The sequence below is a fragment of the Tiliqua scincoides genome, chromosome 3 (genome assembly GCF_035046505.1).
Source record: "Tiliqua scincoides isolate rTilSci1 chromosome 3, rTilSci1.hap2, whole genome shotgun sequence".
Classification (NCBI taxonomy): domain Eukaryota; kingdom Metazoa; phylum Chordata; class Lepidosauria; order Squamata; family Scincidae; genus Tiliqua; species Tiliqua scincoides.
In genome coordinates, this window is record NC_089823.1 from 202,629,079 (window position 1) to 202,646,318 (window position 17,240).

The 17,240-nt window shown below is 43.2% G+C and overlaps 1 protein-coding gene across 1 annotated transcript in view; it reads left to right on the top strand.

Moving 5' to 3' along the window:
- The first annotated feature begins 561 nt into the window (after positions 1 to 561).
- The window catches only part of CLSTN2 (calsyntenin 2), a 429,960-nt gene continuing 413,281 nt past the window's right edge, over positions 562 to 17,240 (top strand). The window contains exon 1 of the mRNA XM_066620198.1: positions 562 to 625. Within this exon, the coding sequence (XP_066476295.1) occupies positions 562 to 625 (64 nt within the window). The remainder of the gene's footprint in view (positions 626 to 17,240) is intronic.

A 17,240-nucleotide genomic window follows, 5' to 3' on the forward strand; every position in this document is an offset into this window, starting at 1 on the left:
CTTACTCCCAGGAAAGTGTGAATGGGATTGCAGCCTGCAGACTTACTTCAGAGCAGACATGCTTGGGCTTGGCCTCTAAAGCTGCAATCCTACCCACACTTACCTGGGAGTAAGCCCCATTGCTATAACAAGGCTTACTTCTGCGTAGACACGCACAGGCTTGGGGCTTTCCTCTGAGCGGACCCGCCTGGGCCAGCCTCTCCCACCTCCGCCTTTCCACTGGACCCAGAAGGCTGCGCCTCTCGCCTGGCCGCCCCTCCTTCCTCATGAACGTGCAGGTCCTCCTCCCAGTGACGTCGCAGCGGTCCCGCGGTGAAGGCTGGAGAGCTGGCTGGTCCAGGCAGTCAAGACCGTGACTGACTGACTGAGCAGCAGCAATCACAGGAGGCGCCGCGCCACGCCGCGGCAGCAGCTCTCGCTCCCGTCCTTGCCTGCCCTGCTGCGCGTTGCCACAGCCCCGAGGAGACCAGCAGGAGCGCAGCCTCCGGGTGCGGGAAGGAAGGCAGGGAGGCGGCTCTGTACAAATCACACTCCGAGAAGGCGCGTCCTGCTGCCAGGAGGATGAGGCAGTGCCGGGAGTGGGCGCTGCTCCTGCTGGGGGTGGGCAGTCTGCTGGCTTCCAAAGGTAGGCGAAGTTCCTTTCCTGCCCTCTCTCCCCATCAGCTCAGGTGCGGAGGCGTCGCCTCGTGGGCTGGGGACACCCCGAGGGCACCAGAGGGGGAGGCCGCTGGTGTCTGGTGCCACACTGCTGGGGCAACTCCGGGGGGGGGGCTGGTGGTGTCTGGGGCGGTGCCACAGCTGCTGGGGCAACTCCAAGGGGGAGGTGTGTTGTGTCTGGTGCCACACTGCTGGGGCAACTCCGGGGGGGGGGCTGGTGGTGTCTGGTGCGGTGCCACACTGCTGGGGCAACTCCAAGGGGGAGGTGTGTTGTGTCTGGTGCCACACTGCTGGGGCAACTCCGGGGGGGGGGCTGGTGGTGTCTGGTGCGGTGCCACAGCTGCTGGGGTAACTCCAAGGGGGAGGTGTGTTGTGTCTGGTGGTTTTGTCACCTGGCGCATGGGGCGGTGGGGGCGTGTGACTTTGCTTTGGACTCTGGGGAACCGGCTCGCGGCGCCTTCCCCGGGGTCGGAACGAGCTTGCAGCACTCCTCCGGACGGCTGAGGGGTGGGGAGAGGCTGGTCCCCTGCGAAGGAGAGGGGGGCAGAGGCTCCCTCCTCCTTCACCGAGACGGCGAAAGTTTGAGGCGTCACCGAGGCGTGGGGCGGGGGCGGGAGGCGTGCGTGGTGCGCTGCCCTGCCGGGGTGTTGCTTCGCCGTGCGGGCAGGTTGAAGCGCCTCTCGCCGGTGATGGATGCTCTGGCGCCAGGCGGCTGCAGTAGATGGCTGCGCCGCGCTCAGGGCAGGCACTGGCTGTAAATCGAGCCCGCCACAGTGGCGCGCAGTGTCGTCTTACCTGCTGCTGCTGCTGCTGGAGAGGGAGCCAGGAGTTTGTTCGGCATGGACTCTCTCCCAACGCACGGAAAAGGGGGCGTGCGTGTGTTAAGGAAAGTGTCACTTGTTGCTTCCTTGTGTTGTCCAAGCCAGGTTGAAACACCTTCCTTTAACCCTTTTCTGCCCAGCCCACAGGTGCACACACTTGATCCCTGTTGCGTATATGCAACGTTGGGCAAAAATGGCTTGAGACCACGAGTGGGTCGTCTGCCCGACACATGTGTGGCCTTTCCTTTTACCCCAGTGGTGGGCTCCCCCTTCCATGCGCAGATCTGCTTTGCGTGTGGCATGACCCGCAGAAAGCCCTGATCCTTCAAAAGAAAGCAGTCCCCTCAAGAAAGAGGAAACTGAGTCGGAGAAGGAGCAATAGTTTCTGTAGCATCAAAGCATTTAGGTAGTAGCATGCTGGGTGATTTTCAATTTTGCAGGACTGGAGAGCATGATGAAATACACTCTTCCAAGATTTGTTTTGAATCTACGCTTTGGTAAACTTGTGCTTTGGGGTGAAAAAAATTTTTTCCATAGCGAAACAGTGGCTGCTCTTGACACATCTGTTGGTTTTGCCTTGGCTCTTAACAGTGTATTGATTTCCCTTTGTCAGGCTTTCATGTGAGATTCCCAGCAGAAATACTTGAGGACACCAATTATTCATTGTTAAGCAAAAGCGGTAAAAATTTCTCTGTTAGTCTGCTTTGGAAAACATCTTGGTTTTGTACTGAAAAGGAACTGTTATGTTAGCCTTTGCATCCTAAAAGCTTACATTTCATCATGAATTCAGTACATCTGAGGTAGTAAACTAATAATTTCTGGAAACATGGAGAACAGATGTTTTGAGAACCAATATAAATAAGGACACAAGGTATAAAGGGTTTCAGCTTATTTGCCATTTCTCAAACTTTTTTTGTGATTGATACACAGTCTGATTACAATAGTGAAGACAAGAAAATACTGAAATAACAGCAGTACTGCTACTTATTGGGCTTCTCTTAATATAACTGCCAGGAGAGTTTGCTTGGTGACTAATACGTGTTTTGTTTGTAGGTATTTGGAAAGTATTTAAGCTGTAAGGCTGGAACATCTGAATTTGGTCAAGAGTTCCAAATTCAACTTTACCACTGGAGGGCTGCAAAGTGCATTCTTAGACTTCAGCGATTTTACATGAGGTTTAATGCTATATATTAAGATGTCTTATAAATGTTACGGGAAGATTAAAATGTCAACAAAAGTATCAAACCTTCATTTCTGATATTGGCTGTTTTAAATATGGAGAAATCTTTGCAGCTGACTCTGCTCCAGTTTATGAAAATAAACAGAAGCTATTGGGGGACGACGACAAGGGATGTGCATCAATCTCCTTGTTAAGTAGGTTTCATGTGTGCACCGCTGTGGAAAGCACTGTGATGCTAAACACACTTGCTGTGTTCCATTGATGTCATTGGAAACTTCTTTCTTATGAAATGTTTGGGATCCGGCTGTAAAGCTTGTTGCCTGTTAGCTTAAAGCAGGATGCTTTCTGCTTTGAGATCTTTCTACTGTTTCTGTACCTTCTTTGTGTTTCTTGTAACAGAGTGCAGTGATGGCAATCCAGGACTGAGTACATTGTAACTGCAATTCTTCATTCAGAAGGTGTTGTTGAAAATGGTAGAAGCTTTGGAATCAAAAAGTCAGGATGGTGTAGTGGTTCTGGTGTTGGACTAGACCTGGAAGATTCAGGTTAAAAAAATCTATTCAGCCATGAAGCTTCCTAGGTGAGCTCAGGGTGGTCATTGTCTCTCAGCCTAAACCTACTCACAAAGTTGTTGTAAGACAAAGAAAGGGAAGGAAAGGAACCATGTACACCACCTGAGCTTATTAGAGGAAGGGTTGTGTTGAAATCTGAAAAATAAAACAGAAGATGGAGATAGCCAAGGTAGGACTTGTTAATCTACCTTTACTTGCTGCTAAAGAGAACGGTCCAATATGCTATTTAGTATATGCCCTTAAAGGGTCACCATTCCAAAGCAGCATGGAAGAAAATATAATGGTATTGTTTTATCTGACACAACTTTTGCAATGTATTTATTTGGCACCACTAGTGCACATGACACTTTAATGGAAGTGAGAGACAAATATCTGCCTCAAGGAGTTTGCAATCTAATGTGGAAATAAACTAGATGATGTCTACAAACATCTTTGAAAATCTTCAAGAATCTTTGAATGTGACCTTGTGCTAGGAACTTGTTCTTGTGCTTTGTCAGCTGTGCTAAAAGGGAACTTCTAGCAGGAGTTACGGAACACTATGGAACATCTGATATGAAATGTTAGTCCCCCAAGGCAGCTTATAGGATTTTGTATTAGATGTTGGAGAAAATACTTATGTTTGCTAAATCCTTTAGTACTTCAGTTCTTTAAACTACTACGCCTTTGACCTCCCTCTTAAAGTTCATAATGCAAGGTCTCTTGCAGTGTAACCTCAATTTTGCCTTATTTGCCTCAAATAAATCTTCTCCTGCTTTAAAGAGGATTATGTTAAGAAAACTGATAAATATAATGAGCCCAGCAGAGGGGTAATCTACAGCTACTACTCTTAATGGCAAAAGTTCTGTATGTTATTAAGAAAAACTGTATTGGGCAAATTAAGGCACTTTAGTAGCAAACGGTTTGAAAAGGTACCTTATTTCTCCATTTTGTTCTAATAATTGAGTGAATTCAGAAGTTATGCATTTTTAAAGAAAGTGTAATCATTGTTGCACAGGGAACTGGCCTGGATAAAATTGGCCATCTTGTTTTTTTTTTTTTTTTTTTTTCCTTTCAGCTAGATTTTGGCATGTCTTTCTAAAAAGATTCTTATGGTTGCTCTTGTTCAAATTGCCCTGGGAGCAATGTGCACAGCAGCTTGCTCAGACCAGATAGAAAATGATGATGGATACGCTCAATAATACTAATGTGTTCTTGTACTGGTAAAATATTTCTTGGCTAGTATTTATGATTTTTGCATCTAAAAAGTGGCTGAAGCTGACTTCCAGCTTGTTTAATCTACCACGGAGAGCTTGTTTAATCTACCACCGAGACTTGTGGAGTTCTAAACTGCAGTAAAAGTTTTCTCTGGTCAGTGAAAGATCTTTTACCTCCAAAGAGTATTGCTGAATCAAAGTTTATAATTCACCCTTCAGAAATAGCAGAATGGATAAAACACTGATAAAATTTGAATAATCAAATCAAATCAAAATAATCTGCTTATTATTAGAAATCTAACTCACAAGGGGCCAATTAACTGATGGTTTTGCAGAGCTAAATCATGACCACCATGATGATGTGGCAAGGTTCTTACCCTGGCAACAACTAGGAGATTGTGTCCATCTAGTGCTCATGGTAATCAGCCTCAGGTGGCAAAGTGCCTAATGTCACAGGCTAGGAAGGTAATAACCCCCTCCCTCCAGCAAATATGCAGTCTTTTTAGAAAGGGAGAGGGACTAGTTTTATTTGAAAAGTAGCACACTCTCCTGAGCTGCTTTGCTTCTGTCTTTTTTCTGTTGTACTTTTATTAGCTAGTGACAAGTTAAGTGTAAATAATAGAACAAATCCTGAAATATGTTATATAACTGTCATCATTGTTTTCAATATTTCAGTAACAATGCTGAATAAAGACAAACAATGCCTCTTGCTCAGCTTTAAGTAGGTGAGCACTGCAAGATGCTGGTGATATGATAGTGTTAAGAATGGGGAAGTTTTGAACTGAGAAATTGGCATATTAACCATTTGGCACACTGGGATTGGATAAGTTTGACCTGTCCTGTGTTTGTGATGATTCTGTTCATTCAAGAAATAGAACTTGCAGTAAAACTTTCATTTATTGTTCCATGGTGCACCTTGATTCTGACAACTTTCCATTATGAAATAGTCATGCAGCCTGTTTTTCAGCAGCAGAGTTCAGGTCAGATAAGTTCTTAGTAGTTTTTCTATTGCAACTTTTTTTTTTACAGTTATTGACTTCAAGTTTGTGGAGGGACTTCCAAGTGGAAGAAGATTAGACGACTGAAAAGTTGGGTAGCAAACCGGTCAGGGATCCATCAACATAAAGGTGATGGCTGAATATGTGCACACTGGTTAAGTGTACAGCATGTAGAATGAGTAGTAGGCTCTACTTCTTCCCACTGAAGGGCTATTTCAGGGAATGTGGGTATACTAGAGATGTTAGAAAATTGCCCAGGTTCATAAAATAATTCTTAGAAAGGTACCCCTGAAATGAGACAAATTTCTTAAATGCCATGAATTTTTTTTCTGATAGCTTATAGAAATTCTACCCGTCTGCCCTCTACTTGTTCCTTACTTTTTGTGGTGGTGGAAGCAGCAGAGTGTCCTTCTGGAGAAGGAGGGATCCCCCCCCCCCATTTTAGCTGTAGCAGCAGGAGCATAGTGGCTGCCTTACTGAACTGGTATACAGAGACTTTTCCTTCCTTCTCCCAGTCCTCTTGCTGCTCTGCAACAGTATCTTATCTCTGTAGGAAAAAAAAATCTCCTATATAACACTTGAAGCATGACCTGATTATGGGTAATCTGTAAATGCACAGATCACACAGCTGCATGTGCTGGCTGCTTGAACAGTGTCTTCGCATCACACTTATCTTGGTGTACATCTTTTTCCTTAGGCAATCATCTCCCAGTAAAATATGGGCATTATCTTATAAGATACCTACTAATGCATTTGAACATAACATGACTATTAAACCTGCATTGGTCCTTAGAACATAAATTCATATGCATTGTATTAAGATGGAAAAGCTGGCTATAAATTCATTTAAGTATACAGTGTTCCATTACATAAAGTGATAGCCCTGACCACAAAAAAAGTGTTTGCACTTTTATGTTAAAAAAAATGCCAGGAAGATGTGAGACTTTTCTTATCTAGATACAAACACCTGAATGAAGTTAATAATTTTTTTCTATACTTAACCTTCACAGCAGTCTTGCACAGCACAAAATTCCTACTTGTTATCCTTTATCAGTCACACAGTGGCTCCAATTATTACAATAGTTAATTGGAAGGAGGTACAACTGGCACCCGCTCATGCCTCCTCTTATAATGAGTTATCAGACCATTGGAGAAGAGGATAAAAATAACATCACTTTTCCTGAGTTAATCAAGATAAGTTATTTGGAGTAAAATGCAAATCCATTGAATGTACTCCGCACAGCATATTATACCTGTGGGAATGTCTTCCCTTTTGATATGCAATATGAGAATCTTTGGAGGATAACAGCAAACTAGAACTCAGAGATTCCTTTCTTTACCTGGTCTTTTAAAGGAGAAGAAACAAGAAAGAAAAAAAGAAGAAGAAATATGGTTAGAGGGCTGATTTTGTGAAGGAGTAGAAGAGCTAACCAGTAGGCTATTCATGAGAAGATAATCAAATAGGAAATATAAATTATACTGGGCAGATAACGGTGTTTATTCCAGATACAAAGACTAAAGACTGAGTTCTAATCTTTTCTCATGTGTTCAAACCCATAACACAGATACAGTTCTCCTGTTACTCAAATTCCTTCCAACCAGAGAAGCCTTCTTTATTTTACATTGGGGGGAGTATGACTCGCATCTTTGGGTGTCTCCAGTTATGTTACCTCTTTGTGGAAGATGTTACCTTTTGAGAGTTTCAGTGTCAACTTGTGTATTTTTCTCTCTCTCTATTTTTCTTTCTCTCTCAATGCTCACTTAGGTTGGAGCCATTCTTGGCTTGAATTTGGAAAGAAATGTATTTGTAGTACTTATCTGTTTTTTTCTTCTCTAAAAAGTTATATCTAAAATGGTGGAGTGGTAAAAGCTAATTATTCATACCCCATGCTCTAACACTTATGCATTAATATTTTATGAAGGTGAATGTATGATTAGAGCTTATATGATTGGGCTATGTCCTGCATTTTGAGTACAGTTGGCCTGCATCTTAAAATAGGATTACATTCTGAGGTCTACACGTAAAGTCAAAATCTCATCTAATCGAAACTCCCTCCAATCCAACAAATGCAAACTTATCTCTTTAAGCACAATACAAGAGACATGCAGGAACTGAGGAAGCCACACCTTCATTCTATTGTTTCAGGCTTGCTCTGAGTCATAAATGGTGCAAGTTGAATGGTAGGCAGAATTGCTTGCACTACTTGAAATGGTGGTGTTCTGTCTTTTGGGGGGTGGACCAGGCTTGTATATTGTGCTTGCAAGTCAATTGCAAGCAAAATATGGGTCAACTGTACAGTCTTTATGTAACTCTGTTATAGTAATCAGTTTATAAGGTATAAATTTGTCCCATAAGTTTACGTGTGTACATTTTTAAAAGGGGTAACTGATAGGTAGAATCAGACTTGGCCAAGGCACCTCGCATCCCCCATGGCAAATACAATGTGCTTTCCCCATGTCTCTGGTGGTGTGAGTAGTGCACAGTTTGTACAACTGTTGTGTACAGTTTGTGCACAGTTTGTGCACAACAAGTAGTGCACAGTTTGTACACAGTTTGTACACAGTTTGTACCTCGCATCCCCCATGGCAAATACAATGTGCTTTCCCCATGTCTCTGGTGGTGTGAGTAGTGCACAGTTTGTACAACTGTTGCACCCTAATTTGTCCCCTTGTTCATTCCTCCATTGCAAATACAATGCATCCCCCATGGCAAATACAATGTGCTTTCCCCATGTCTCTGGTGGTGTGAGTAGTGCACAGTTTGTACAACTGTTGCACCCTAATTTGTCCCCTTGTTCATTCCTCCATTCCCCACTCTTTGCCTTTTGAAATGTCAGATGTAACAGGAGGAAGAAGAGCAATAGTAGCATTGGAAATGCTGGTTGGGGAGGAGTGGGCAGGCAGACTCTAATGAGTCTGGAGAGTGCATGTGGGCAGTTGCTGTCTTCTGCCTGAGATGTTTTCCTCACTCCCCCCCCCCCGCCCATTAGATGGCTGGCTGTTATGGACTATATTTCACCTAAGGGACAGGAGAAACCGTCTGCCTGTTCAGTAGGTTACGACAGTTTAGTCCTTTCTTGATTATGTAACTTTGATTTGCTCCAAGGAAGCAGAAGTTGAAACAAGATGTAGGTAATGTCAGAGGTAGGCAAACAATATATTTTGAGGATTTGACCATGGTTCACAACAGCTTTCTGACACTATTTATCCATATCAACTATGGTCAACATATCAGGTCTCTCTCCCTGGGGACCCCAATTTACCAGGGCAGGGATCCCAGAAGGCAGAGACCAGCAGCCAGGGCCCCATATGGGGTCAGTGGGCACCAGAGGCAGGGCCAGGTATGCCTAAGGGCCTGCAGCTGCCAGCAGGTGCCCTTTATCGACCCCTCAGGCAGGAAGGGGAGGGGCAAGAGGAAGTCCCATAAGAGACGGGAGGCATATGATGTAGGCCTCTTTCTGTGCAGAAAGAAAGGCAAGGCAGTCAACAGCTCCTGCCCAAGACCCAGGGTGAACCAGCCACACCAGGGAGGAGGACCAGTGTACCTTAACCCCTTCCCCTGAGCAAGTCTGAGGCCTCACACTGGGGCATGCCTGTCTCAAACCCCTACAGTTCTATAAAATGTATGTTTGTTAGATGTTACTTTAAATTGTAATATGTGAAATGACTCTAAAATACACCAATAATACATTTTTTAATTAAGAAATGGACTGAAAATGAACTCTGAAAACTTGAGAGAGAGAGAGAGAGAGTAACTTCTAGCTTGGTGTGTCAGCAGGACTGTACAGTGTATTTTACTTAAATGAAATGGTGGCTTCAAAAATACAGATAGGCAGAACAAGTTAAGATGGTTTGCAGAAAAGGTTGATTTACTGTCTGCTACTAAGCTTTTCAAAAATACTGCCAGAGTTATATATAGGGCAGAAGGCAGTGATATTTATGAGATGGCTGAATAGCAATCTTATTTAGAGTAAGTTTTTTAAAGAAGACAGACTTAACATATCCTAGCAACTGAAACTGAATAGCAACACATCTACCACTGTTATCCATCGAAAGAAGAAATAATTTTTAAAAAGGTCTTTGTTAATGTCACCTAGTGCTTTCACTGTCAACCAAAATGTGCTCTACAACTGACTTGCCACACACTGCACTGTTTTTGGAGTTCTTATTTAAATGTTCCATAAATGCTAGTTAAATAAATCTTCACTTTCAACTATCTTTAGCATAAAATGGTATATTTGTACTATGGTGGTTCTTTAATATCAACATCCCCAACATTTGCAACATGGCATATACAGTAATGATACAACAAATTTTAGTTGGAGAAAATTAGACAAACATTTCATGGAAAAATTCAGCCAGCCTGTGTGTGGCTTTCATCCCTTATGATCCAACTAACTGCCAGTCTATATATTGGCTGCAGAACTGCAACATGGATGTCTTTCCCTCCTGTCACACACATGGTGGCACTTGATTTCCCCTTCCAGACATCTCCAAAGAAGAACGGAGAATTGTCTTCATCAATAGCAATTCACTACCCTTCACATTTCACATCTGTAATTGGACCTGCCATCCTGTGAGGCTGTTGTGCAAGTGTGGTGGAAGTCTTGGCCTGTGTTTTCTAGTGAATCATAGAATGCTAGAGATGGAAGGGACCTCTGGTATCTAGTCCAACCTACTGCTCTGTGCAGGTGACAATGCCATCCCTGACAGATGACCATCCATTTTTTACTTGAAAACCTCCAATGCAAGTGAGCCCCCACTTGCATGAGGCAGGCAGTTCCAATGTCACTCTTACAGTTAAGAAATTAAGTCGCTAGTCCTAATGTACCTCACAGAGTTGTTGTGACAGTTAGAGGGGGGAGGAACAACATGCAGGACCCTGAATTTTTGGAAGTAAAGGGTATAAATGCAGTACCACCATGTGGATGAGAAAAGAATGCAAAGCAGTTGGCATTTTGATGGAATTAGCTTTTAATCAAAATGCTGACAAGTTATTGATGGAAAGGCTGAGCTCTTTCTGAGGCATGAGAATAATGTGAAGAGAACAGAAGCAGTGTTGATCTTCACAGCAAAGAGTTTAGTTGCACATTGAATAGGAGTTATTCATATAAACCCAGAGAATACCAAACTGTGTAAATGTGTTTTGTGCATTACTCCTGGCATCCTTTTTTATAGTGCGTTTTAATTGAAGACTTTTCTGTGCCAGCTGAACAGGTGTGGCTTTCATTTTATTTTTTAAAGCAAGGATTAAAGTGCAGTTGCTCAGTAGCTCTGCTCCTTTTAGAAAACTGACCTTTACCCTGAAAATTATTTAAAGTCCCTGGATAAAACAGAACAGAGAATTGGTTCACTGTGTCTACTGGGCATGGCAGTCATGCTCTTATTCTGAATCTAGCGTTGACTCATCTTGAGTTGGGCTGGCTTTGCTAAATGCTTCCAGATGCTTTTGTCAGTTGCGTGTTAGCACATATAAAATCTTGCTGGTTTTTTTATAGAATAATTTTTGAACATATACAAGATGCCTTTTTGAGGAACATAATTCTGAATTATTATATTGGCAAAATATGTATGAATGGTAATTAAAATAGATCCTTTTAGTGTTAACTGAAAAGAATGAAAATAAGGTATTTGGGTTTTTTTTTAAAGGAAACAGTATGTTGGTTTTCATTCCTAATTGTAATTGGATTTAAGGCTGTTGTCCAAAGCATTTTAAGCATAATTTTGCAATTATGGCATTATAGAACTCCCTACAGGGGGAATTAAGATCTACCCCCTCCCTCATGGCACTATGCAAGGGCTTAAAACATTTTTGTTTCATTCTGCATTTGGGATGTCTACCTCCCAAATGTGTATCTATAACAGTTCCTTGAGTATTTTTGCCCTCCTCCCAATTGGTGGTTCCCCCTATTGTATTTACAATTTATTTTCTATTGTTATATCATATTTTCTATTTTTTATCCCTGTGTGTGTGTATAAATTGTAAGCTGCCTTGGGCATCTGCTTCAGCAGAGGAAAGGCGGGGTAGGAATGAATAAGGAAGATAAAAGGCAGCATCACAAACTGCAGCACAAAAGCATTTGAAAATATGTACATGGTACTGGCTATTTACCTATTTGGTCTGAAATGTATGATGAATCATTCTCCAGAATTCTAGGGGACACTGTCCATATAGGAGACTTTGTGCCACTCAAGATTTCAATTGTAGCTCTTACTCCAAATTGAGATCATTCTAATCTTGAGTGTTATATATATAAATAATTAAGGGATTTTTCTGTAGGTGGCAACACTGTTTTGGAAATCAGTGTTTGGAAATCAGTGTTTGGAAACCAGCTTAAATTCATCTTTGTTTTCAGAAGGCATTAAAATAATTTTGTTCAGGTAGATGTTGTGATCTGGGGCATAATCTGCCCACACTATAGTCACAGCTGTACCTGTGGGTGGAGTTGTATAGGGCTTGATTGGATCACTAAGTTCCCTTTTGTTGACCTTGTTCTGAGGACAGAAGGCCCCTGTTCTTGCTGCATACCTTGCATACCTATCTGAGTATCCTTGTCCTCTCCAGAGCCTTTGTGAATAAGTACATTCTGTTCCAGGATAGTGTTCTAGATAGGAAAGAGGCACCTAGATGGATATATGGGAGGCAAGGATCCTGTTGCAAGGAATGGCCAGCATATGAGCACATCAGCCCAAATTGGGGCTTGTTAGGCTAGGAAAGCTGTAAGGTGAGCATCCCTTGTGAGCTCAGTTGCACTTCAGATGAGGTGGGCTATGCCTTCAGCATTCTTGAACAAAGTGTTGGCATTGCATTGTAAAGCGAAGGTAGAACCAAATTTTGTTCAAAATGAGCTGAAAACTAGTAGTTATAGACAGTAGCCTTAAAATTGAAAATATGAACTATTTTAACTGGGTAAACAAATGGATGTCACACTGTAACTTGTATTCATGCTGATACTTCTATTAATTGGTAAGAGATCCTTTGACAGAAGCCTCTGCTTGCTAAAAATTCTTTTATATAAGCCATGAGCATAACCTTGCTTACAATGGCCGACTATATTTTCTGTGTCCATTTTGCTCGTCATTTAAATGGATAAATTGTGATCTGATGGTTAATATAACTTCTACAAGAACTACTGTAGACCAGAGAAGGGTAAATTTATTAGAGTGAATTCAAAGCAGCAGGTTTTGATGAAATTCACACTAGGATACTAAGCCTATAAACCAGTGGTATTCAAACTGGGGCATTGCGAGGCCCCAGTCTGAAGGTCCTGGTCCCTTTCCCCTTAAGGGGCGGGGACAGCCAGAAGGCAAGGAGGAGGCAGCAGCGTGATCCCTAGGATCATGCTGCTCAGAGGGGCTGCAGGGGTTTGTTGCACTTGCCCAAGCCCCTTGCAGCCTCCCGGGAGTGCGGGGAGCCCTGCGCGACCTTTGGCAGAGCTCCTCGGGTCAGGGAAGGTGTCAGCGGAGCGATCGCGCCCCGCTCTACTAAACTGGAAGTGGTGCGCGATTGCCCCACTTCCCCTTTTGACTGGGCTGCAGGGACTGGGATGCACCCTCCAGTCCCTGCAGCAGCCGTCCCTGGCTGCGGGAAGCCGGGCGCGAGCACCTGCAGGGTTCCTCGGGTCATGGAAAGTGAGAGTGGGGCGATCGCGCTCCGCCTCCGCAAAATGGGAAGTCCCTGCAGCCCCCCTGAGCGGCACCACTGCATCCCCTCCGCCCCTTCCCAAGACTTACTGCAGGATTCAAACTCCCTGCGAGTTTGAAAACCGCAGCTATAAACAATTGGATATTCTGCCTGGGAAGTCATGGATAACGAATGAGATCCTCGATGGTTATAGAAGAAATCTTGCTGCTCTGTTAAGAAGAAAGCATCCAAAATAGCTTGGTATACTTTTAATGCTTTTATTGACACACTTGCTTGAGTTAACTTGTGAGCGCCAACAGTGTACAAATGGTAAACCAATATACGTTCATTTAGGAAAAGAAAATCAAAAGAGTTTCCTAGTCACAAATAATCAAGCAATACATAGTCAGCCAGTCATTAGAAGATATTTGGGACATGTGTGCAAATGGCATTGAAAGAGGCCTAGCATTAAAATCAGTCACAATTTTTGGTCTAAAAAAAGAACAGAATGTTTATACGTATTAATCTGTGGGATGGTGTTGCTGGTGCTCATATGAAAGGTAGAGTGAGTTTGAACTCTTTCTTCCATTAGGCTAGGAACAGAAAGTGTGTCACAGTTGGTCCCTTTTATACTCAGAGCTGTCCTAGCCATGAGTCTATGTGGCATGAGTCAAGTACACTGACTTTCCCATAATTTCTTATTCACCAGCTCCCTTCACTGAATCTCAAGCTGTATTTCAAATCCACAGGCAACATTTCAACAAAAGTTTCCTGTCGTAAGCAATGCATTTAAATTGGTCTAACTCTGTGTTGGATTGCAATTCCTAAATTTCATTAGGGAGCATACATGTTACTTTGGAGCTCATCAGTGACCTTTTTTCTGCTGCGAGATGGTCTGCCCCAGTTCGAGATGGATGCCTCGCTTCTGTACCCATGTAGCGAAGGATTCCTTGATAGCTTTGGAGACCTGTGCTTCAATTACCATACCATTGCTTGATTAAACTCACAATGAGGTTGGTGAGAGAAGTGGAAGCTGAAGGCACTTATTTTGTGTTGCTAATGGTTTTGGTGTAAACCAAGTCAGGAAGCTCCCAGGATGTGGCTTACTTTCAAGTTGAAATCTGGTGACCAAAGCAAGCTGGATCCAATCATTGAATTTTTTTCCAATGGAGAAAAAACAGACAAGGCTTCTCCTAAGCCAACTAGCTACAGTGGTTGCTGAAATGGGTTGCTCTGATGAACCAAAGTGTAGCCTTTCCCCTCAGGGCTATGTGAGCAGAGGCCTCCTTGCCATCTGCTAAACTCAAAATGCTGTGATCCTGGCCTGGGTTCTGCTTGGCATGCCCTCAGCATCTTGTTTGCAGATATAAAACAATGTACTGTGCAATAGCAACTTGTTAATATAAATACACAGAGAGTATGTTGGAGAAATTTGGTTGCTCACCTGTAATTTACGCTCTTTGAATGGTTGTCTGTTCACGAAGTCTTTCTTCGCTTCTCATATCTGTTTGCACCTTGATTCATCTAATATAGGTGTCCTCTGCTTTCTGACAGTTTGTTTTCTGATGATCTGCTTTTTAAACACATTTCTGTTATACTCAGAACTCATTCTTTCAATGTATGCTCTCTTCTTTCAAACTCTCTGCTGTCCTAAAGGCTAAAATTGCCCTCCCCCCATGTTGATTTGCATATGACATGGTGATTCAAACTGTTTTGGAGTGTGTTTTCCAGAGAGCACCAACTTTAGGGCTGGGTCGATTCCCATTCTGAAGGTGTTAATGAGAGTCCATTTGCAGAAATCTCTGTATGACAGCAGGAATTTGCAAGATAAAAAAGGCATTTGCAGTTTGCTAGCTAAAAAAGCATTGGAAGCAACTTTGGAAACTAAAAAAAGACTGGCTTCTGCTTTTTTACTGTTTCTGCTTTTCAACATTGCTCCGGTCCCTAACCTGCAAAATGACTGTAAAATCTCTTGTGATTAGAAGTAAAGTGCCTGCTTGAGGTATGAGTTCCGGCTGTGTTCTTGCACCAACCTTGTTTGGGATCTTCTTCGCTGTCCTGCTGAAGCAGGCCTTTGGAACTACAACAGAAGGCATATATCTCCGGACCAGATCAGATGGAAAGCTCTTCAACCTCTCCAGACTGAGAGCAAAGTCCAAAGTCCAGCTGAAATGTCTGCGTGACTTCCTCTTTGCCGACGATGCAGCTATCGCTACCCACTCTGCCAAAGATCTCCAGCAGCTCATGGATCGTTTTAGCAAGGCCTGCCAAGATTTTGGACTGACAATCAGCCTGAAGAAAACACAGGTCATGGTTCAGGATGTGGACTCACCTCCCTGCATTACAATCTCTGCACATGAACTGGAGGTTGTCCATGACTTTGTGTACCTTGGCTCAACGATCTCCGACACTCTTTCTCTCGATACCGAGCTAAACAAACGCATCGGTAAAGCAGCTACCACGTTTTCCAGACTCACAAAGAGAGTCTGGTCCAACAAGAAGCTGACGGAACATACCAAGATCCAGGTCTACAGAGCTTGCGTCCTGAGTACACTTCTGTACTGCAGCGAGTCATGGACTCTTCGCCCACAACAGGAGAGGAAACTGAGCGCTTTCCACATGCGCTGCCTCCGACGCATCCTCGGCATCACCTGGCAGGACAAAGTTCCAAACAACACAGTCCTGGAACGTGCTGGAATCCCTAGCATGTATTCACTGCTGAAACAGAGACGCCTGCGTTGGCTTGGTCATGTCGTGAGAATGGATGATGGCCGGATCCCAAAGGATCTCCTCTATGGAGAACTTGTGCAAGGAAAGCGCCCTACAGGTAGACCACAGCTGCGATACAAGGACATCTGCAAGAGGGATCTGAAGGCCTTAGGGATGGACCTCAACAAGTGGGAAACCCTGGCCTCTGAGCGGCCCGCTTGGAGGCAGGCTGTGCAGCATGGCCTTTCCCAGTTTGAAGAGACACTTTGCCAACAGTCTGAGGCTAAGAGGCAAAGAAGGAAGGCCCATAGCCAGGGAGACAGACCAGGGACAGACTGCACTTGCTCCCGGTGTGGAAGGGATTGTCACTCCCGGATTGGCCTTTTCAGCCACACTAGACGCTGTGCCAGAACCACCTTTCAGAGCGCGATACCATAGTCTTTCGAGACTGAAGGTTGCCAATACAATAGCTGTAGAGAGAAACATCTTAAAGAATATTGTAAAGGGGTTTTTTGAGAGAAAAAAATCATAGTAATTTGTAAAGGCACTCTTACCATTGTTACCTAATTACTTGTCTCAATGCTGTACTAGTAGTGTTGGCTTTAAAAACTGTCTTATGATGTGTTTTTTTAATATGCTGCATATATGTACCTGAGTAGCATTAGTTAGCCTCTTTGTTAGATGTAGTTTAATCCAACATCTTGGTACAATTTAACATGTGTGCGCTGTATCTAATCTATTACCTACATAAGATACAGGTGTAATTCACAGTGTAAATAGCAATACAATAATTTATAAATGAAGGGAAGTGTTCAAAGAGCCTCCTTTTTCTTCCCGTGACTTTTGTCCCTTTATGTGAACTGGATATCCCTCCTGTTCTTTTACTCAAGAAGCTATTTTGGCTGTTACCATTATTCACGTTGATACAAGCTTTCTCAAAAGGGTCATGATCTTCTCTCCCCTACAGAATCGAGATAAGTGCCTCTGTTCAATGTAATGCAGACACTTTCTCCTCCTGAAAAGACTTAAGACAGGGCTGTGCTGACTTATTGAACTTTCAAGTCTATGGAGAAATGTCATAGTTATGGATTACCAACTAGGTGTAGACTGAACAAGAACAGTAACATGGGCGAACTATTTGCATATCATTCTAGTAGAGAAATGCAGCTCTTGACAATATTAAAAAATAAAATAGAACTGTATTCTTTGTGCTTAGTAAAGACAAGCTTTCTTTTAGAAAACCTCTTACCTAACATTTGTGTCGCTTGCTGATTCTTATTAAGCTAAGCCCAAAACACTTGCTTTTTTGTTGACCACTTTTAGTAGTATTTTAAAAAGTGGGTGTTTTTTTTTTGGTAATGCATGAAAGAATGTCAACTGCTATGCTGTTGTGAAGTGCTTTACAGCACTTTTGCAAAGACTAGCATTGGTGCAGCATGTACCATGCCGGTGTGTGCATTGCTGAGGATTGACAAAACACAGTCTG